General features: G+C 40.3%; 1 protein-coding gene across 1 annotated transcript in view; it reads right to left on the bottom strand.

The window, feature by feature from the left end:
* NBAS (NBAS subunit of NRZ tethering complex) overlaps positions 1-24,202 on the bottom strand; it is a 276,510-nt gene that overhangs the window by 193,729 nt on the left and 58,579 nt on the right. Inside the window, exons 12-21 of the mRNA XM_072938186.1 lie at positions 23,095-23,223; positions 16,460-16,523; positions 13,590-13,783; positions 12,217-12,474; positions 11,407-11,532; positions 8,319-8,470; positions 7,259-7,399; positions 6,915-6,993; positions 1,729-1,833; positions 1,238-1,374 (exon numbers count right to left, since the gene is read on the bottom strand). Of these exons, the coding sequence (XP_072794287.1) occupies positions 1,238-1,374; positions 1,729-1,833; positions 6,915-6,993; positions 7,259-7,399; positions 8,319-8,470; positions 11,407-11,532; positions 12,217-12,474; positions 13,590-13,783; positions 16,460-16,523; positions 23,095-23,223 (1,385 nt within the window). The remainder of the gene's footprint in view (positions 1-1,237; positions 1,375-1,728; positions 1,834-6,914; positions 6,994-7,258; positions 7,400-8,318; positions 8,471-11,406; positions 11,533-12,216; positions 12,475-13,589; positions 13,784-16,459; positions 16,524-23,094; positions 23,224-24,202) is intronic.

Here is a 24,202-nt window from a genome sequence, read left to right as displayed (position 1 = left end):
AAGCAACACTGTCAGTTGCCAGGAGCTGGAGTTTGTAACGATTTCAAACAGAACTGTCTTAATCCGTCACTGCGTCTTACAGTTTATGCGCCGATTTCATACATATCAATTTACCTATTACTGAAAATATGCAGTATGAGTGACTAGGACAGGGAGTATCAACTCATTTTAAGATCGGATAACAAATTCAGAAAGGCTTAATCATGCAATTAACGACCAAGCCACGTTTACTCGGGGGCTAGTTCACTGGATGGGAGAGGTCTCACGACGGGTATGTCCTTGCCTTCCGCTTCTGTGCAGGGCCTGAGAGAAGCAAGGTGTGCTCTGCACAGCTCTTCACGGCATTCAGGCCTGCAGCTGATGACCTGCCCAACTTTGAGCTACGCTCTAAGGCAGAGCTGAGCCTTGAACAACAGAGAGGGAAAGGGTGCCAACCCTCCGAGCAGTTGAAAATCCACATATAACATGGTCAGTTCCTCTGTACATGCAGCTGCATATCTTCAGATCCAACCACCTAAGGACCATGTCACACTGTAGTATTTACTACTGAAAAAACCCATGCGTAGGTGGAACTGCACAGCTTGAACACTTGCTGTTCAAGGGTCAACTGTATATTGTCTTTTCTTCATTCTCAAGAAGTGCGGTTCTGGTCCTTGGAAGCCAGACGGCTCCACTGGGACATAACGGTTCCATTGTTCTTAGAGTCTGTGTCACATGTCACAACCCAATTATGAGACAGCCTTGAACTGAGAGAAGGAATGTTAGTCTAATAGGAAAGTCGTGCTTTGATTTCTCATTTGTCTTTGTGCCTCTGGAATTTCATAGGGAGAAAGGGTTCTCGAGAGAAGCAGGATTCAGACATTCCTGGGTGCCCTGGACCCACTACCTAACACTGTCAGAACTATACTTGAGCTTCTAAAGATACAACTAATTCAAACAGATATTGTTATCCTAAAAATGGCTCTTAATCATAAAACAGAACATACTGAGTACCTAGCCGTAAAATCAGGAGACTTTCCAAAAAAAGGAAAGTTCATGTTCCTTAAGTTAAGGTGCTCCTGTTATGCTAGACATATTTTGGCTTCAGGACCACATAAAAATAAGACAGAAATAATGTTATAATCAGAAAAAAATTAATAGATAACATTAAGATAATTTTTTTTAATTTAAGGTGTTTAGCAGGAAACAAAAATTATTATTTAGAAAAAAGGTAAAATTCAGTGAACATAGTACATACCAAGCTTCAGGCAGCAAAATAGAATATTCATGTGGAGAAGTGGTCTCCGGGAAGTTGGAGAGAATTGCAAGGCGATGAGGAAGCAGGTCAGATCCATGGTAAGTGAACAGAATTTCTAAGGCTTGTACATTACTTTCCTGTGCGAAAGACAAGGGTGACTTTCTAATGTGAACCCTAGAAATAAGGGAGTGATTTTGTAGGACATTCAAAACTTTAAAATTAACTTTTTGTAGTTCTGGTATGAAGTACTTTGAAATACTGATTTTTCCAGGTCTGTATCACATTTCTCAATCTAATGTTATAAAAATTATTTTTAAGACTCAGAATGATGAATACAAATTTTTTTAATATGACTCTATTTTCTTTACATTTATTAATCTTACAACAAAACAAGGAAATGTGATGATCTACCCATGCAATAACATTAACTGCACGGCTCAGAGACTTAGTGTTAATAACCATAATTGTTTAATTTACAAAAAAGAAATTACCCGAGCGTAAGTTCTTGCTGAGAGAACAATATTCTGATTTCTGAACTTCTTAAAGAATTCAGCATCATATCTCTGTTCAGATGCATGAGGCACTCCGAGGATTTCCTGCGGGGAAACAGTGATTTAATGAAAGGCTTTTAAATATGGGTGACAAGCAAATATTAAAAATCTTTACAATTCTGCTTACCTAAATAATAATTCATGAATTAAACTATCAACTGTTAACTAAGGTACCACATCTGCATTCTTGCCTTTATTTGAAAATGGCTGTATTTATAAATGCTGTCAATGAAGAAAATCCAGAAGTAAATGAAAGAGGCAATGAAATTAGTTACAGTAGGACAACCAAAATCTACCACCTGGTAAAAACAAATAAGCAACAGTCATACGTGGCTGTGTTCTGTGAGCACCTGCCATATCTGTACGAGAATTTAAGATGAACTTGACTGCTGTTAGAGTGATCTGTGTAAACTGCAGATTGAATCATTCATTCCTTAAAGAAGTATTTATCAAGTGTCGATCATGTACTAGGCGCACACTGTGATCGGCAGCAACAATACAATGAATAATACAGGTTTCCTGCTCTCCAAGTAGTTCAAAACCTAGTAAAACCAACAAGCAATCGGAGCAGGGAAAGGGAAACAAAAAGGAAGGGAGCTACAGCTAGTCCTGGGAGGACAGGGACAGGCCCCAGAAGTGGCATCAAAGCCGAAACATAAAGACAAACAGGAGTCAGCCAGGGCACGGCAAGTGTAGGTCTCCCCACTGCAATGGATGACTTTGGGCTCACGTGTCGTGTTTCACACTGAACCCCAGACACCCAGCATGCTGCCTTCCACATAATAAATAACCAATAAATATTAGCTAGCTACATTAACTTACTAAGATAGGAAAGAGAGAAGAAAGAGGATGTTCAGAGGAAGTGAGAGAGGAGGGCGGAGAGAGTTCACTTGTGCAAACATGTTGAGTTTGGGACTACAGCGCATCTAAAAGAAACTCCTGATCCCCAGGTCAGCAGTTCTGGAGTAAGGCGTCTGTTGGCTACGTGATGTAAGTTATCAACACAGAAGTGAGTATGATTTCAAGGTAGACTAAAAAGAATGAGATGAAAGGAGCCTGAGGAATAACATCATTAAAAGGATAAGCAAGGACAAGGAAATCTGCATCGGAAAAGTAGACAGAGGAGCAGGAAGAAGAGGAACAAGAATGAAGAAGTGAATGCACAGGCGTGGAAATTAAAGGAAGAAAATACTTCAAAAATGTTCGTAGTTCCTCGACTCCTCATCCACAACAATCATTTCCTTTATTTCACCTCAGTTAACACATACCAGGACCCTAGCCCAGATCTCTATCATCACCAAGAAGACACTCTCCAGGACAACTCAAACGTCAAGCACAAGACCTGCACCCAGCTGCCCCTCTTCTTCCCGCTCACCTGGTGTGTGGCACGTCAACAAAGCCTCAACCTCGCTGAGACATCCAATCCACTCACCCTACTTCTCTTCTCACCTTCTAGCGACCCTCAAAATCTTTCATCCCTTCTAACCAGCTTAAAGTCACTGGTCCATCGTCATAGAGAGACTTCTGAAATCCCTGGCTGCCTTCCCTTGATCACCCTTACCTGGCAACACTTCATCCCTAGTCAAACTCAACTGTGAACCCTGAATACAAGTTACTAGAAGTCACTGGAGAAATATCACAGAACCAAGCTGACAGTTCTCAACCAATTTCCAAATCTCAGCCTTGTTTGGATCCTGATTCAAATGAACCAGCTGTAACAAAGAAAAAAGCACTGGGAAGGCCTATAATGAAAGAGAATCTGAAAAAGAATATTTATGTATGTATTTATATGTATAACTGAATCACTTTGATGCACACCTGAAACTAACACAACACTGTGAATCAACTATGCTTCAATAAAAACTAAAAAAAAAAAAAAAAAAAAAAAAAAGGCAGTTGGAAGCAACCTGGGAAGTTTGAACATGAAGCGGGTATCAGGCGGTATCAGGGAACGACTACTAATTATGTTAGGAATAATAGTGCTGTTGTGGTGATCTAAGTCCTTATCCGTTAAAGGCACATACATATGAATGGGTAAAAAGGTATCTGGAATTTGCTATAAAATACTTAACTGAAAGAAAAGGCAGGAGTGGGAAGGTGGAAAATAAAAGATACAAGATTGGCAAAATGTTAGAAATGATTGAAGCTGGCCAATGAGTAAATCAGGGTTCATCATTCTCTGTATTTCTATGAAGGTTTGAAAATGTTTATAATAAAAAGCTAAAAACCTATAAATTCAAGACAAAAAAATTCAAATAGATCTTACTCCCTCAATGCTACTACATTTCCCAAAGAAGTTTTCTTTGCTATGCCATTAAGAACTTTTCATTCTTTCTAGACCTTCCACATCCTATTCCCCTGCCCTCACTCTCTGCTGAAAATCTTGCTTTGTATATTTTTTAACTCATGCTGTTAAATGGGAAGTCCCTCATTTTCCAACCTACCAAAAAACTACATATCTACCTGTATCCATGATGTTTCTTCCTTCAGTTACAATAGAGAAGAACACATATATCTGCTCCTTTTTTAAAAGCCTCAAAACTCCACTCCTGCTCTGGATCCCACTGCTTCCATTTCTGAAACCATGCAAGTATCTCCCCCGTCTTCTGTGCATAAATTCCTCCTCACCCTCTGCTGGCTCATTCCCATAGCACACAAACGACTTCTCCCTTCTAGCAAAAAAGCAACCCTTACCTCACACCCTCCTCTCGCTCCCACCATCTTCTCCGCTCCCCTTAACAATAAAACTTCCTGCTCACAACCCATCTCCACGTCCTCACTTCTCATTCTTTCCCAAACTCAACTTCTGATAAAAATTCAATTCAGCTCCTTACACAGCAGGACAGACCTTTCAAAATGTGGCCACCAACTACTCTCATCACCTCTCCTCGCCTCGCTCCAGGCCACCCACTCCCGACCCCTACTGTCCAGCTACCCTGACTAGCTTACTCCTTCAGGACCAGGCCAACCTCCTCCACACCACTAGGCCTGTCTTCCAGCTCCCTGATGAACGGCACAGCCTGATGAACTGGAGGCATCGAGCTATGCATTCTTGCTTCCTATTGATTTAGACAGAATACTCACCTTCTCTAGGCCTCAGCTGGAGAGGATTACAATACTTGCCTGAAAGAAATGTCAAGAAGTAATCTGCACTAAGCACGTAAGACACTGGCTGACAAACAATAAGTCCTCAACAAATGTGATGGTATTTTTTAAGGTATTCTCTTAACTGTTAGTTCCTTCAACAAACATTTGCTGAGCTCGACAAGTCAGGAATCGTTCCAAGCTCCAGAGACACTGCAGCAAACAAGACAAGACCCCTTCCCTTACGGAGCTTCCATTCCTGCGTCCCCCACATCGTACGCCCAGAGCCCCTAAGTGAGCCTTCTTTTCCTTAAGGACAAGTTGAAATACCACTTCCAAGTCTTCTCAGACTTCCCAGGACAAACGTAACACTGTGCTTCCTCATCACATCTCCATATCTTCATTATCATCACGTTGCCTACACAGTCAGGACTCCTTAAGGATATTCCCTGTTCATCTCTCTTCTGACAGCACTGGCATTAATATCCGGCATACATTAGGCACTCACGTAAAATTTAAGTGAATCCATTTTATCTCTTTTATAACAGAATAAATAAAATTAGCCATGCCCTACGATTAAAATGCAATGTCCATCTCTACCACTAGCTAGCTGGGTAGCCATTATATCTGAACATCTTCATTTCTAAGTTTTAACGGCCAAATTAATCAACTTCACTACTTTCCAAAGGCTTACCTTAATTCCCTTTTAGTGGCTCAACAAATACTTAAACTGTCACTATTACCATGTAATAATAAACGTACTTACTAATGTCAAATAGGAAACAGCAACTCACTAACTAAAGGCTAATAAAATAAACTGGATAGTCAAACTCTGAACATTTAATGGAACTTTTTCTTTTTAAGATCTCACCAACAGTGAAACTACGGCTAAGTATAAAAAATAATAAACTCCATCTGTACCAATGCTGGCAATACACAGTGCGCTTTTATATATCACCTCAAAATATCTCAAAACTCAGACATAATAAAAGGATGCATTTTAAAATAATATGACTATCCAACAGTCAAAGTAGTTGTACTACAGATAAAACTACTAGGAGTTTTGTGCAACTTGTTTGCATGAAATGATATACACATTACCATAATTTCATATAACTATAGAAATAACCCTCTTTCGTCACTAGCATTTTGTTTGAAAACATTTCTATTATATTAATGGGTGGAGAATCAAATGCTTTTATTTGCCTGTAGGCATCGGAAGTACTAAATACCCCCATTATTCTGGGAATAGAAAGCACACCTTCAGATGTGACATTTACTGAGTCCCTCGTGTGTGCCAGTCCCTAGAGCCAAGAGGGGTGTGCCCACAAGGGATGCTCAGACAGACGGAGGAGGTGACCAGCAAATGAAGCCACACTGCAAAGGTGAGACATTTATATCAAACCCTGCATAACTTAAGCTATGAGAGTCATGTAGAAAAGCAATCTAAACTATGTATATTTTATGAAATGTTTCTTATACCTTTAACAATAGCTTAACCTTTCAGTACAGAGTGCTACTGAAATGCCCAACAAGGGACATCTGTGTGTGTGGCCCTGAAGAAACAACTCTGAAGTACAGTTTAAGTTCAAGTGTCAAATTTTGGCCATAATTAGGATCAAAGTTTAACCAATTAAATTCAAACAACTAACAAATCATTAAAGTAAAATGAGTCAGATATCTTCATATTATTAAAACCCAGTGTAAACTGGACTTCGGTACTGTAGACAGCTACATGCCATAACCTTAAATTTAAATGCGAAATAAAAGTAAGAGGAATGAGAAGGATTGTAAGCCTAGGAAACACAGGTGCTCTGAAGTGGCTGATGCACGGCTATTTCCTAGACTAACACAGCAGCTTTGGCCTTTCACAGACCTCTAACCTTTACCAAAACTGATTATGCGAGAACTTGCTCTGATACAAATAAGCTTTTCCCACATAAACAGTTTCAGCGACCAAGAACATCAGCTATCAAGGCAGCCAAGCATTTATAAGGGCAACGCCAATAAACATAATTGGCTTGATTAAAATGCCTTCTTACCTCGTATGTTGCAAGCCGATCTAAGTAAGTCAACAGTTTCAGTCTACAACGGCAAAGTTCCTTTTGTTCCAGCGTTAACCTGTTTTGAATAACTGTTATTAAACCACTTATATTTACCTACAAGCACATTTTTGTAAGATCTAAAATAGAACAAAAATGATCAATTTTCCATTCAGTCCAAAACTCATGGAACGGGACACAAAAGCACAAGGATAAAATGGTACTAAATGCATTTAAGTTGCTGAAATAATGCAGAGCAATTATCACTAGTAAAGAGCACACTTAGATTGTTAGTTATTTTGAAGAAACTAACAGTAATAAATGAACAGTAATAAATCACTTACTTGGAAAAGTCCACTAGCTGGAGCAGTTCTCGCGTCTTCCTGAGCCCCTTCTCCCTTTTCTTCTTGGCAGGCTCTTCGCCAGGTGGCGAAAGATCCTCGTAGGAGACACCGTCAATGTCCATTTCACCAGGTAATATAAATCTGCACGAGAAAAAGAAAACCCCAAACTATTTTGATTACTTTTTTTTTAATTTCATATAGTGAAAAACTGCTTTCCCCTATTTTGATTTATTAAGTTGGTTTCCATAGAAACAGAAACAATCAATTACTTGAAAGAAAGCTGTTGCTATTCTAAGCAAAGCGATTCACTCATTTATATCCACAGGATGGGCAAAAAGTCATCTCGCTAGTAATCATCACATATGGAAACTGTAAAAATCAAGAAGATGAAAACTGTTCAGGAAAACATGCAAGGTTATAGTCACCCAATGTGAAACAGCCTGTGAAGAAAATAGTGCCCAGAGTTTACAATTTGAATCACTTCTATGTTAAGGTCTTAAAATGGTAATGAATGTCAATCTTATTTACTTTTTTTTAATCAAATATACTATCCTACTTATAATCCCAAAAAATGTTCCAAATGTCTGATGAACAACGGCTCTTGTCAAATAACTTTATTATTGTTATTAACTGACATTTGTATGGTACTGAGAAGTTTATGAGGTGCTTTTGCAAGATATATAATTTAATCAAAGTAATTATCTGAAGGGGATAATGATGCTAGACATAGACAGTGAATGAAGCTCAGGCTTGCCTGCGGTGGATCATCAGACTGGTCAGCGCACCCAGATACATGCCGGCTTGAGCTCAAAGCTTAGAAATGGCCAGCATTCAATAAATGTTTGTAGAATTTGCTTTTTTCTTAGCATCAAGCTATCATACATAAACATGTTTGACCTCAAGGAAAGAACACTGTGACCTCAGATAAAAAAGCATTAATCAAAGGCAATGGCTTCATCGCAGAATAACCTAAAGAAAAGCTTTCCCTTTTTTTCCCTTTCAGCTGAAAGTTTTCACAAAGGCACCTTTACTTCAGAGTCCAAATCTTTCGGTAACCAACCTGCCATCATCTGCTCCTTGCCCTATTGCTAAAAGCGCCTCCAGGTCCGTGCCTTTTAATCCATATTGAAGCAGTTCCTTTGCAGCATCCACAGTTTCAGGAACTCTCTCCAAACACTCATGAAGAACCCAGGATCGTTTCTTTATTTTACTCTGGATACAGAGAAAATAAAAAACAGAGGCATTAAAGAACTCATGACACCTGACAGCACCAGACAACTGCCTTCTGGAATCAGAAAGCTGTACCTGAGAGAGGACAGCTCCCCAGGTTCTTGGCCACAGGCAGCTGCTCGAGAAGCTCAACAGTAAAAAGCTATTTTCCTAATGGTGGTTAGAGCTGGATGCAGGGAAAGTGATTCCAACTGCAGTCTTTCTCCTTCTAATGAAACACACTGAAATATAAGCTCAGGACTCTTTTTTTTGGAAAGATAGAAAGATCCTTCCAAACTTTTATAGTTGCTCTTTAGTTTGCACTTGGGCCTTAGGAAAGAGAAAATAAAGCAGTAAGGCAAGATGTACCCTATTGTAACGAACACGTGTAACTCTGAAACAGCACTAATGAGGCACACAGCACACCAAGGCTCGGTATTTACTTGACGTGAGAGGCATGCTACAGCACCAACAGTGACTTAATCATGGGAAGTCACGGTGCACTGTTCTTTGGAAAGATCAGGTGCTTATCCCTCCCTCCCAACAGCTTCCCTGGACTCCATTCAAAATCCCTGACTTGCCCTCTTCCCAGAATCATCATAGAAAAAAATGTAAAGTAAAATCTGACTCAGAGCCCTGTACACTCCTCTGCACACTCCCTCCTGTGAGGTCTTTCCTCCAGTGTCTCTGATCATGTTTCCCAACGTTCACTGCCATGGAGTCTCAGATCCGATGAACTGGTTTACTTACACAGCTTATTTATTCATCCAAGAGGTACTTACTAAGCACCTTCTGTGTGCCGTGAAAATACAGCAGTAAGACGGACATCGACTCTGGCCCGTGAGTCAAGCTGGTTTCCTTTAAATTTGCTCGTCCTACTTCTCCTATTAAGAATGCCTTCCTCTCTTCTCACTCTAGGACACCTACTCTGAGTCCTTTCAAATCCCTGCCCAAAACATCTTCCCTATACACAGACCTCCACAGCCAGAGTCTGTAACACTTGCTACCTTCACTGGGTTCCAAAAGCATTTATCTGGAACCTTCTTGTGTGGTCATTTTTATTTTAGGCATGAAGCTTGTCTTCTCAGTAGGAGTGTAAGCTCCCTAAGAGCAAAGGTCGTATTTATGCCACCGCTGGACCCCTTCACATCCTCTTCACATTCCTCATTGCCTGTTTATTTTGCTGAATTAAGTATCTTCCCCTGATAAGAAAAAAAAGTACTTGATTTGTTTCTCCTAACATCTGTCAGCTCCTTTAGAGACGAAAACTGCCTTTTATCATGTTACAGAAAAAGCCATTAGGTGGATATACATGAACTCATGAGCTCACTGTCCTGAGTCACAAAAGAAGAAAGAATACAGGTTTGGTGTTCTGCTATTCTAAAGAAAATACAAGCAATTTTGTCTTCTTCCTTTATTTCACTATCTTTCATGTTCTCTTATCTCCAATATCTTACCTGTAAAAACAATTTATCTTCCCGTTTCATTGATACAACTTCATCAACTTCTTAGATACTTTTTCAAATTATGTTTTTATTTATTTTTAATTACTCATGTACATGAATTTTCAGGGAAAACAATTACCATGAAAATTTCCCAACATTCCTTAGAATATTCCTAAATGCACAGATATCTTCCTTTCTAAATGTTCGATGAGAAGTCACAACCTTCTAAAAGCATGCATGAGTCCAACTACTTCCTTACAAAGGTGCCAAGGATCCAAGTAAACAGGTTACATAGTAACTTTAACTGTGGTAGCAGGAAGCAGGAGGGATACAATTGTAGGATTTAGGCAAAAAAGAACTATCAATGTGTCAGTTATCTATCTATTGCCTCTCAGCCTCAAAAGCAGCTTCAGAGCCAGATCCACAGCATTTCCCATTTGCAGCTGACACAGTATTAAGCTCTGACAACAGAGGGCGCTGGGGAGCCTCTCACTGCAGAGGAAGAGGCTCTGGTTTCTGGTCCAGATGTGCTATGGTTCTTCTAGCTCCTACAGGCCTCGTAGCCAGCAAGGCACGTGGGGGACATCTGGTGGTGCTACGTCCCCGCTTCCTCCTTCTGAGGACAACTTCCCATTTACTGTCAGCTGCACTTCCGTGGGCAGATTCCTTCCCAGCGAACCTCCCAGGCACCTGAATGGGAAGCTTCCCAAACTGGGCTCGCCTGCACTCCAGAGGGAGTTTTTTCTTTTCAGTCATGGCCATGGTTCTTTATCTACCAGCTCTGAGGCACATTCATGCTCCTGGGGGGTTTCCTAAACTTACCAGTCTCTGGGGCTTTCCGACCCTCCACCCCCAACCTCAGCTCACTGGCACCCTACAACAGACATCCAGCCTGCCCGTCCAGCCCACCTTTCCCCGCCTGCCAACCTTGGCAGCCACGGACCAGCCCTGGCCTGAGGCATCCCGGAGAACTTCTCTTCCATCCAACGTGCTACTACAGCCCGTCTTTGCCCATGGAAGTCTGACTCCCAGCCCGGGGGGAGGCCTCCCTTCCAAGCCTGTTCCCTCCCTGGGCACATTCCCTTCGGCCCAGGGTATTCCTCACAGCTCTCTTCGCCCTTGTGTAGTTGATCTCTCATTACTAGAAAATAGTTCTCCCTAGTAAAACTGTCCCTGTTCAAATGACTGTGTGGTTCCTGGCTCCTGACAGGACCCCGGCTGATGGGGGTGAACAGAGGTAACTGAGGTAGATGAAGGGAAAGGATTAGGCCAAGACTAGCTAGTTGGCTGCTGCATCAGTGAGTATCTGCTCACACCTCTTCAGCACCAATGTCCAGCTGCAGAGCTGACAGAATCGATAACAAGATCACTTCCCAAGGCTGAGTCGGCTGCAGAAAAGCCATCAATGAAGAGGACTCCAACGGGAAGCCCTACAACCAAAAGATGTCCATGTGTTTGAATTTCACTACACGTTCCCAAAGCGTTCAAACATACCAGGTAATTCTGAATTGAAGCAACGTTGACAGCCGACTTCCTCCACTGCCTCTGATACACCAGGTCAGTATCCAGGCCGTAAGTCTGAGCCAGAGACAAGGCTTCCTCGTACTCTTCACTTTCGATCTTGGGACGAGGAAACGGAAACAGAAAGGTTACATTAACGAAGTGTCCGTGGTATCGCTGTGATGATACCGTGAGGGATGACAGCCCCTCACCCTGTACAGTAGGTCCTGCGTTCCTAACTACCTCGTGCCCTGGGGCGCCAGAAGCTCACCGGCATTAGGAGGGGCAGACAGAGCAAGTACTTCTTGTAAGCACTTTACCAGAAAGCTGAGAAGGAGTGAAATGTCCACGTTTACAGAGTGAAACAATGGCAAAGCCGAGACGGACAGCGCAACTCCGCCCGCGGCGCTGCGGCGCAGTGCCGATCGAGTCTGCCTCCCAAGCAAACCCCGACCAACGCAGGTCTGCGTTTCTTCCCGCAGCATCTGCAGTCTGAGCAGAGAGCTGTCCTTACACCCAGCTAAGGGAGAGCTGAAGGCCACGTGAAGGGTAGAAAAACCTGGGCTGAGCCCCAGAGGGACAGTCTAGGTGAATTCGCCTTTTGTCCACTGTTTTTATTTTGATTAGTCAGGCACAAAGGCCAGCACTATTTTCAAAAGCTTTGTAATCCTGACATTTCTAACATGTTGGCCATAGAACAATCTCTCTTTAAATTTCTTCGTTGATTAAAAGAAATCGTTTTTTTCTTCAGTGGAATGCAGCAAAGCCTGCTGCCTATGCACTCGGACAGGAACAGACTCTCACCTTCCTCTGGTACAGCTCCTCGGGGCTCGTGGAGCGCAGGCTCACCAGGCGGTAGTTTTTAGTGATGGTTCGCGGGCGAGTGCGCGGCGGGGCGAATCGCTCCATTTCCGTCACCAAGTACAGGCCCTGCTTTATGTAACCAAAGTAGCGAGCCTTGGCAGATCCTTCCTGATCAGAATCCGAGTCCTCTTCTCCTTCGTCCTCCTCTCCTCCTCTCGTCTCCAAACGGGATCGCTTGGGGGCAAGTTTAATCTCGCACTGAATTGAAAAAGGAGATGCTAAATTAATAGTGAGGAACTAAAGACGAATTTTTCGGGGTAATGAGAAAACTGTTTTTAATTCTACTCTGGTCTGATTCATTATACCAGCCCTGTGATTAAGGCTCAGGATGGAATTCCAAGGAGCCCAACAACAAACACTATGAACATCAGCACCTCCAGGAAGATGCACTGAAGTTACTGGCTCCACACCTCTAAAATGAAAACCTGCTGTAATAATAGGTCAGTCACATGGTCTTGTAAAATACATGCCTGGAAATCATTTTAGGGAAATAAAGGAGTCGAGAATGTTAATTTCTTTCCTTTTGATATTTTTGTACCTGCTGTGAAAAGATGATTTTTTAGGTCTATTTAGAAAACAGCATGAAGGTATTTATTTGCTTTACCAAGACAGCTCTCCCCAACCACCCACTTTTAAACAATGTCTAAAGCTTCACAAAGTTCTGAGTCTGAAGGCCTGCCTGTTAAAGATAATTTTCATTGCAGACTCAACAGAGTTGGCTTAGGTTTTAAACCATGGTTCTCTTTAAAGAACATCTTTAGACTCAGCACCAAACTTTAGGGTAAAAAACATTTGTCAGTCTGCACTGAAGTGAAAACTGTTGAAGGTTAATTACCATTGAAAGGCTTAAAAGAAAAATTGTAAATAACCAAAACATAACTTTAAAGTACCAGCCTCTTTTCAAAACTTTTGTCATGATAAACAAGTTTTTCTTACTAAAAGAACCAAAAGTTTTAAGTTGTCGCACTTCATGGAAAAAGGTTAATGACTGTATTTCTTACATAGTAATACTATTTACATTTTAAGGTAACTAATCTAGGAAAAAGAAAACAAAATCTATCATGTTGATGAAGAAGAAATGCTTTATAGAAAACAAAACAACTATAAATGTTCTTTCTTACACAATGCAATTTTTAAAGTTGACTAAACAACAGATCTTTTTTTTACACTGAACTCAATCTCTGATTCAAGTAATAAATTTTTGTTTTTAAAGATTAAATAATGGGAAAACAAAAATTAAAGATATTTAGATTTTTGGTACAACACATGTTTACTCTCAAACACCCTGGTTGCTTTAAAAGGGAAAACATTACCTCCAAACTTAAAAATCCCCCGTCATGGGTCGCAGTGACTTGAGGGGATGGCTCAAACCATTCACAGGATTTTCCCAGTAAGTTCTTTAAAGTTTTCACCGACGAGACAGTCAAAGCACCAGAGCAGCGAGCCAAAGTCACTGCACTGTCCATCCACCAGCTCACATCTATCAGTGGGTAGAAGGACTCCTTATCTAATGGGGGAAAAGTAAATCAACACAAATGCCTCTGTCAATGTGGTTTAAATACAACACATTCAGTCCAATAATCAATTTTAAAACATATTTGGGTCCTAAGATATGTGATAAATAATAAGAATAAATAAAATGTAAGTCATCATTCAAATTTTTACTCAAGAATAAGATGGTAATTTACTTAGTGAACATCTTAGTGCTAATAATGTTAGAGTCCAAAATCCTAGGATGCAGAGGTAAATACATTCAGGTCTTTCCTCTCGAAAACTGAACAATATTCGTAGAAGTTAAAGGTAGGTTTGCACGAAGGAATCTGAGACACACCAGGTTCAGGAAGGACCGCCTGACCTTCCTGCGGAGCAGGTAGTAGGCTCCTCCTGTGAGAGGTGCCCTCTCCATACCTGGAGAAGAGGAGGATCCGCATCTCCAAAGACAGAGGGAAGCCAAGAAGAATTAAAACGAACAGGCCTTGCCAAGTTTCTCCCAGTTTACTACCCTTAGCTCAGACCCTCTTGTCCTACCATGTTTTCCCACAACTTTTCACTCTTCAACCAACCTAGTCTAAAACTAATCAGGTTTACCTCTTCCTCAGGTCATCATTTCCTTATGAAGGCTCCTGTGTCCCTGAAACTTTTATTAAATACGTGTGTAAGCTTTTTTCTTGTGAATCTGTCTTTTGTTAGAGCAATTTACTGGGTACTCAGTTGGAGAATCTAATAGGGTAGTAGGAAAAAGAATTTATCCTCCCCTACACTTACAACTAATCAGAAAGAGGAAAATACATTCAAGACCAGTAAAGAATTTGAGAGGGATAAAAATGAATTATGGTTCACTGAACTGAGGCACTCAAAAGGAAATGGCAGGATATTTATTATAATTGCTTTGCCCTTTTTAATACTTTACTTGTTCCACTAAGGATCTGATGAGGTTTAAAGGTAATACAACAGTAAATCATAAATTTTAAAATATATGTAAACAGTTTGGCTAAGGAGATAGAGATTTTAAAACAGAAGGTTAGCTCCATGAGAATAACTCATCATTTTAATTGAAAAACTAAGACCATACAACTCAAGATTTTCTTCCAATTTTAGTCTAAAGCAATCTATATAAATAAGGAATTCCAAGAAAATATGAAAAGCAGAGTTTCTGGACTTATAGCTAAGTGTAAAGTGGGATGAAAAGGAGTAAATCATTTAAATATGCAGTCAACCTTCTGCTTTGACAAATTAAATTTTTTTCTCAAAAATGTTTTTCTGAAAGAGCATTTTGGATGATTATATAACAAACGCAAATAATACATGAACATGACACATAATATTAATGAATCAATACTTTAAGGCTTTTTAAGTGTAAATTAGAAGCATAATTTAATAAAGATGTTGAATCTTGTAACCATCATTGTTTCTTTTCAATTGAAGTATATAGTCAGTTACAATGTGTCAATTTCTGGTACACAACACAGTATCATTCATTTTTATAGGAGACACTTAAAAATGCAGAAATGTTTAACTTGGGGAGTTTCACCACAAGAAAAATGAACCAATTATTCAAAGTAACTCTTAATTTTTTAAGTTTTCTTTTTAATTTTAACTATCAATTAAATAATCACTATTGCTTTTATTTAAATGTAAATACTGGGGATTTTTTTCTATTTATAAAATACATATTCATCATTTTAAAAAAAAAGCCCCTCCAATCTCTCATTACCTACCTCCTTCCACCCCTCACCCAGCCCCAGAGATAACTACTCAGAGTTGAGCCTTGGAGGAATCCCTTTCTGCTATCTCCTCCACACTTTAAAAGGAGAACGCTCAGGAGCTTTGAACTCGGTGTGCCATGTCCACATTGGCCTGTGGAGGGAGAGCCCTGCTGGATGCCACAGGCTCTGCATAGCCTTGGAAAATCCCAAAATGTTAACAACATGACCATCAGAGAAGTGGATCTGTTGCGTTGTACCATTTCTATAAAATCCTGGTGGCTCCTTCCAAAGTGAAGCAGAAGTATCTGGAGACCTTTATATGAAGAGTAGCAGAATACGCCACCCCCAAAATATGCCACTTCAGCATAAGGATCATTTTGATCTGGAAGCAATTAAGAAACAGATACAAGAAAAGCTCTGTGCCTTCCTCCTATTTACCTAAAAGTAGGACATACTTTTACAAAGCCCTTCCCCTCTCAGCTCTCTACCAGGAAGGACAATAGTTAATCACTGGAGACAACTGTAGACTCTTACTGGCTCAGGGACTGCACCAAAGGAATCTACATAAAAAACGAACTCGTGATTACCTTCCATTACTTCCCCTATATATTTGCATTTCCACAATTGCCACTCATAGAAACTCAAACTTCTTTTCCTTTGTCTTGTTACCTCTCTAAAAATTTACTGTTCCTTTGTTTAGATACTACGCAAGTCCAACTTCCAGCCAACCCTTGGAGTTACTCATCTCTGGGTATCCCAGTGTATAAACTCAATGTACATACTAATACATTTCTGTTGGTTTTTCTCGTATTAATCTGTCTTTTGTCAGTCTTTATTTTACAGGGCCCTAGCCAGAGAACCTAGGACAGTAGAAAGAAAAAGATTTTTCCATCCTCTGTATATATCATCTAAAAAGCACCATTATTATACAACAGGAGTCTCTTAATGTTGTAATCATCATACTTGATAAAACTCACCTTTGATTTTTTTTCTCTTCTCAGGAGAGAGTCTCCAGTTAGGATTAAGGTCATCATAGCCTGGCTGAATGTGAAACATACGCAAAAAACTTCTTGAGTCAACAATGTAAGGAAATTACGAGAACATCATCAAGAACTATGAATTTTTTAAAACAAAATAAAAAATGACGCTTTCCTTTGCTCTCTTAATTACACCTAGTTGAAATCTATTCCTCTCCAAGATCTTGCAAAGTAGTTGTTCTTACACTGAAAATGTGCACATGCAAGTATGTGACTCAATTTAATGAAGAAAACAGCATGATTAAGAACAATGATGGTAAGTACACACTCAATACAAATACTGCTAATTCCATAACCTACAGAATCACAACAGGATGGGGAAACACAGCAAAATATCATTTGAGGGTTTGTCTGAAATTTTAAGCCTAAAAAAAAGTGATGTTGTACTTAAGTTAAAATGTGCTCTTTCGCCTAATGTAACAGAATAAGCATATACATTTTATACCAGTTTATCAGCAGATCTAGAGTTTTAAAATTGATATTTGTTTCCATGGCCTAAAAGAACTTTCTACTATGCTAAGTTGCTCAGAGCAATCCCTGAGAAGAGAAGATATAATTCTTTAACTTTACCAAAAAAAAGTTGCCATAAAAGGCTATTTATATATCGGGGAAGAAATAAGTTGTCCTGGTTTCTTTGATTATTAAAAAAAGAAAAATACTAAGTTTCAAAGAATTAGAATATAATACGGTACATATTACTAAAAATAATCCACTAAACTGAAATCTCATTTGCCATTTATAAGGCACCTTTAAAGTTTTCAATACCTCCAAATCACCAGCTGTACCTGCCACCAACAGCACCACAAGTGCAGAGGCATTTATTTACATGATGACATGTGTGCCTCCTTACATTCTGTAATAGACAAGGGAAGTATGGGATAACACTTGAAAACTTTAAGCCTCACCAATAACAATTACAATTCAGCCTTGGGTGACTTTAAGGACATATACCCTATAAAGAAATTTTAAAAGAAATCTTAAGAAAAATGCAAAAAGAAATCATCTCATTGGCATAAGTACTTTGAGAAGTCGAAGTGTGCTCGTTTTCCTCAAAACCAGTGATAAGTAAGAGCACCATGAACAAGCAGTGCCAGAGCTTACTAGAGCCAGGCTCCAGACCGCGGGGGACCAGAGCGTTCCATGGGCCTTGCTTACACAACAGGTGTCTCTGGTGAAATCGGTTTTCAATACAAGGTGAAGATGTGTTCCTCTGCATCCAGTACTCTGTCAGTCATCCTTGAATTCCCGCACCTGTCAGTGTCCACCCGTCATAGCAGGTACAAGCTGAATGTATGAACGAACTAATCAACCTTCTGAATCACTGAGCCCTAACTAGAATGTCTAAGCTACAGGAAAATCAGCTGACACAGTACTATTCCTGCACCTTCTCAAATGCGTGGTTTCTTCTGTTACTTAGGTCAATGAATACTATGCACTTACAGTGTGAGAGAAGGGGGAAAAAGAAGTCAGATATTACAGGCTGCTACTAAAGCACACAGACAGCTAAGAAGTGGTGATAAACGACTATCACGCAAGGTCAAACCTGATAACCGCCCAAAAAGAGGGACATAGAAAAGTGCCAGGGGTCTTTAAAGGATGAAGAGATCATTTTGAATACAGAATTCAGAAAGATGAAGGGAGCGGAAGAGAAACAAAGAAAGCCTCATGGAGTTTAAGACTGGATAAGATCTGGATGTGGGAAATGGGTGGAGGAAGACACTCCGGTCAGAGAGCACGATGGGAACAGAAGGCACAGGCAGGAAAATGCTAGGCTCATTCAAGAAAAAGAGTCGGTCAGTTTGAAGTACAGGACTGCTGGGCGTCATGTTCTCATTCTATGCATTTTTTGTTTGTTTTGGGTACTTCTGAAGGGGAGAGGATTAATGAGATCATTTTTTCACTGGTGAAATTAATGTAACATAAAATTAACCATTTTTAAATGAGTAATTCAGAGTAACGCACTTAGCACATTCCCAGTGTTCTACCTCCATCCAGTTTCAAAACATTTTTATCACTTCAAAATAAAACCTCTTACTCATTAAGCAGTAACTTTCCTTTTCTTCTCCCCACAGCCCCAGTCAACACCAATCTACTTTGTGGATTTGCCTATTCTAGATATTTTGTACAAATGGACTCAATACGTAACCTTGTGCATCTGGCTTCTTTTGCTTATCATAATGTTCTCGGGGCTCATCCAACTTGTAGCAGGTACTAGTGGTTCATTTCCTCTTTATGGCTGTGTAATATTCTACTGCAAGTATATACCATAGCATGTCTATCCAGGCTTCCATTAGTAGACACTTGGGTTGTTTCCACCCGAGGCTGTTGTTAATGGTGCTGCTGTGAACATGTCTGCAAATGCATTTGTTTGAGTATCTGTTACCAGTTCTTCTGGGTATATGCCTCTTAGAAGTAGACAGCAGATTCAGTCTACGTATCTGAAGTAAATGCTCAACTTCACAGTCTGCAGGAGTCTGATGAAATTATCTGTACAGTACATTTAGAAAGAAGCCCAGACAAAATCCCAAACTGAACTCTGCTTCAGGCAGAGACGGCCTGACCAGAGCAGCAACCTGACAGCTCGTCCCCTGCCACTGTCTAAGCTGACATTCCCACTGCTCCCTTCACACTACTCAAACTGGCCCCGGCTTCCCACTCTTCACCCTCAGGGCCTCCATCTGTGAAGAGAACCGTGAACTGGCCGTGCTTTACAGCATCTGATGTGCACACTGTGGGCCGCTGCTTGGAGGACATGATCACAAGCTCCCAAGACGGCCATGAAAGCACAGAGGGGTCCTCACTTGTGCTACGTTGACACATTCCGAGGAGCAACCTCCACGTCACTCCTTTTTGTATGGCACACTAAATGTGTCTGAAAACAGCCTCAGGTGCGCTCACTTTACAGCCGCAGCCTAGGGGAGAAGGTCCTAAGAATACAGGTAGAGATTTTGTACAGAAAGGTTATTATATGGCTAAAGCATATGGCTTAAATCTGTTTTCTTCAGATGTAAGGATTTTATTTGTTGACTTTTTTTTAATGGCTGGAAGGTAAATATAACAAAGCCCTGGTTGCCAGTAGCATAAAAGCAAACTTTCGAATGTTTACATTCGAAACATAAACATTTATTAGTATTTAATACGCCAAGCCCTTGGTTAGATATCAGGGAAGAAATATGTATTCAGTGCCTCTTCTCCAAGAGCGGGCAGCCTAGCGAAGCTGTGAAAACAGCTGCGGAGTGTATCAAGACGAATTACACGAACTGTCATCTTCCCACTCATCCTTCACTGACTCATGCACTTGACAGAATCAGTTCAGTACCTACTGTGTGTCAAAGAGGAAACAAAATCAGGTGGAAAAGGTAAGTTTTATCTCTACTACATCTAAGAAAGTACAGATAAGTAATAAAACTTCTTCAGAGAAAATTTAAGGCCAAAAATGAGATGTGACTGTATAAACATAACATATGGGAAATGTCTGGAAGGGAGATCACTTTGGCAGTTTTACTATATATTCCAAACATGAACAAAACTTAATGCTCACAGATTTCTAGCCAGATGGATTTTCATACTGACAATGAAAGCCGAAGTATTTAATCAACTCAAAACGGGACAGAAGTAAATCAGAACAGACACTTCCACAACTATCCTCAATCCTTAGATTTTATGGAGAAAACACTCATTCAAAGAAAGCGTATTATGAAAACGAATAAAGTAGCACATTGCATGAAGAAAGGCCCAGATAAGCTGAATTCCCAATTTGGTAAAAGACTTCAGAGGCTGTATCAGGCACCAGGAACATGAGTTTCTTCTCGGGCAATGTTTAAGCTAAAATTACAGGCGGACTATATGATATATATTCTCATGTGCTCTATTTTAAACTAATCGGCCACCCATTGACTTCCCAGAGCAACCACAGACATCAGTGTATCAAAGAGTGTTCTCTGAAAACACCGAAGCCTCACAGACATTTGTTTATGATGGAACGAACTTTCAGAACGTACAGTAGGAAGGGCTGACAAGAGTAGGGAGCAGGAGAGGAGGGTTCAGGGAGCAAGTGTGACGCAGCATAACGATCAGACTAGAAAGCAGGGAAATGAAGGAGTTTGCATTTTGACCATAATTTTAGAATTTAAAAAAAAAAGAATGGATAAAATTAAATGCCCGCCATGCCTTCAACTTTGGACAAAAATTTCTTTTGAGGCTAAAACTGGCAGGGGTCTTAGAGGGCAGGGTCCGCCCTGCTCAGTTGGAGTCCTTCCAGGAGCTGAGCAGCAGCAAGAAGAGGGAGGGGCCAGCAGCCATCAGCCTGTGACAGGACGACTCTGGAGGGAGGGTGTGCCAGCAGCAGTGGGAAAGGCAATAAAACAGGGTTAGGTTCAGTCATCCTCGCTAAGCCACTGTTCCCTCAGCAAAGGATTCCACTACCTGCAAGATGTCCTTGGTGACGGCGACCAGGTCCACTGTTTCCAACATCCTGGTTTTTCCAGTTTACTCAGACATTCAAGGGAAAGAATTTATACCAGCCAAATCAGAAGAAATTGATACATAACCCTCAAAATGTGTAAAAGTGTAATAAAAGATACAACTGGCTTGAGAATTGTAGCATTATATGGTCTGTCTGTAGACTGTTTTGGGGCACTGAATCAGAGGAGGTGAGGTGGAAACTCCTGGAGGTTCAACAGTATATCAGGCTTCAGCAATTCCTGATGAACTGCTCCTCTACCCTGAGTCTTTCTGTCCAAACAACTCTCCCCAGAACAAAACCAGAGACAAATTTCTGGCCTGACCTCCTTCCACCACGCATCTCTGCTGCCATTTTTGAATTCCCTTCCTTTCTTGCCACGTTACTTTTCTGATGGCCTATTCCAGACTACATCTGGATATTTACATCTATTCACTCTTGAGTTTCAAGATTTTTAAACAATTTTTGTGTTTTTAATAGAATCATCATAAACGTCTAGTGAACAACATTAATGAGCTAAAGAGTAATGAGTTGTAATCACATTGACTGGCAACTAACAACAAAAATGACTGATTAGTTAAAAATTCAAATGTCGTCAGTGTGGACTACAACAGATACAATTTATCTCTGCATGGAAAAAATAGGGCATCCATAATTTCAGGAAACAAAAGAGCACACTAATCAATTTTTCTTGAATAGCTGTTATGCTATAGGTATGACATTCTAGGGTACTCACAAGGTGAAATATAAAGTGTGCTTCAGAACTTGATCAATATTTCTATCAGGTGAATAAAAATAAATTAGGGAAACAGAAAGTCAGGGGGAAATGCCTTTAACAATCAAAGTGGTCACTTTTAAGAAAAAACTTGCCCAAATGTAAATTCCCCACATATAACAGAACATCAGGATCTTCCCAAATAACAGATATATTTTATCACCATGCACTGATGACCATGAAAAATGCATGGTACCTTTTGGAATTATCTGATGAGCCTCGCTGAATGCATTAAACAAACAGTCTGGAGAGAGAATCCACTCCACCTGAGTGAAAATGTAAGTCAACTTAGCTACCATATCAGAGGAGAGAGAATAGAATGTCCCTGTATTTGGCTCCTGAGGTTGAAACCTGCAGAGGATCTCTTGCATTTAGAACAAATTTAGATCCAATAAGCAACAGAGAGTGGGCAGAGATGTGGAGACCAAATTAAATTCAACGTGATGAGGAACTAGAGGGGAAAAAATTCTTCCTAAAATTGTGTATAAGACAAAAAATTGAAGAATAGCAAAAACAAATTAAGTTTCAGTCTGTGAAAAGAGTAAGAAAATGTACCGCCCCTCCCTCTTTTCCTCTGCTCTGAAAAATACAAAATGCTCTTTGCTTATTGAGAGTTCAGGGGGAGGGTATATAGCTCAGTGGTAAGTGAGCACTTAGCACTCACAAGGTCCTGGGTTCAGTTCCCCGTACCTCCATTAAAATAAATAAACCTAATTACCTCCCTCCTCCTCCCCCCCAAAAAAGAGAGGGAATTCTTTTAATGGTGTAGTTTGATGACACGAAACTCAAGAGAATGCTAATAAAAAGATCATGATCCATTCAGACCTTTCAGGGAATATGATCCTATCTTAGAATCACAACACTGCTCACCAAAGCTGGTGACAGGATATTCCTATAGGCAAGGGGAACAGGGTTGCGAGAGGAGAATGAACACTTCAAGTGCTGAAATGCAAAATCACACTCAGAGGAGTAAAAGATCTGTAACAGAAGCTGGATCTAACTGAGCAGATTTTTCTTGACTCTTCACTCGGTCACAACACACGGCATTATACGAGCAAAAGGGAGAAACAGGGAGTTCAACGGACAGGTTACACTCAGTACACAGAGTGCGTGTTCGCAGGACAAAATCACACCAGTACAGAATGTTGCTCTGCTCTTAATCTGTCCTACTACATTGATAATATTATAAGGTAAGTAAAGAATAGGACAGCTTTGGAATCATGAGAGTAAGTTATAGCTGTAACTTACAGTGAAATATCATCAAAATGAGATGAATACTGTCAGTGTTCACCCTTAAGCGAGACTGACTGTGGGAATAATCACATTCAAGAGACATACCTGCTCATTTTGATTCCACTCCCCTTGCTGCTTCAGAGACGGAATGGCCCAGATGCTTAGTTTCCCTGAGAAGTGAATGGCTGCAAGGAGGGTCCCATCTGGAGAAAGGCTCATCTTAAAGATTCCATCCTAGACAATAATTATATTACATTAGTGTCAGCGCAAGGGACTTGTAGCCGAATAGAAATAACTTCCAGAATTCAATAATACTCTTTCGGGGTGCCATGTCATAAATGATCTCTCATAATTAAGGATTCTGACAGCTTCATAACACTATAACTGTGCTCCAGAATATAAAAACAAGACTCTCGCCCTTAAGGAGTTTTTTTTTTAATCTACTTTATAGTGTTATAATTTACATATCACTCAAAACTCAAACATGCAAGCATTATAAAAATATTCCTTAATGTCACACATAGATTACCATGAGTTACCAGTATCTTTTATGGGTTGATGTTGACAAAATTGTGAATCCTGAATTTGGGGTCCACATCTTTACAAGATTCTTTATGAACAATGTCTAGAATACTCCATACCATGGACTGGCCATAAATTCATGCCATGAAAGAGAAGGAAAGGGAGAGGAAGGAAGAGAAAGATGAAGGAAAAGAGGTCCAAAAGGGTGATGGGAACAAGAGACTGACTAGAGGAAAATGTATTCCTTAATTTAAGGAACACTATAAACGTGTAAGATTTTCCAGATCTGCCGGCAAATTCTTCAATTTAAGGAATCTAAGGCGTTGCCACCGAACAGAGACACCGTGCAATATTTTATGTGGCCAATCCCAGGGCACAGAGAAAGACGTGACCTCTTAGTTCCACTGGCCTAGATAATCTCTTAGTTCTTCCCTATGAGAATACCAGGTTTGCTCAGCTATCACAAGAGAAACCATCCCAGTGGAGATGTCACCTGCTTACTAACTACAACAGAACCAGAAGAATCAAGGAAACAAACGAGATCTATTTCCAATTCAGGCATTTATTAAGAACAGGGTCTAGGTAGTGTACCTGCAAAAAAATAAAACAAAGACCAGAGAACAGCAGCCCACAGCCACATTTCTCCCGGACATTTAGAAAATCTGGCAACACAGGGCCCAAACAGCAATAG

Source organism: Vicugna pacos, chromosome 15 (assembly GCF_048564905.1).
Source record: "Vicugna pacos chromosome 15, VicPac4, whole genome shotgun sequence".
NCBI classification, from domain to species: Eukaryota; Metazoa; Chordata; class Mammalia; order Artiodactyla; family Camelidae; genus Vicugna; species Vicugna pacos.
The sequence above is the reverse complement of the archived record's forward strand: the minus strand, read 5'-3'. Positions and strand labels throughout refer to the sequence as shown.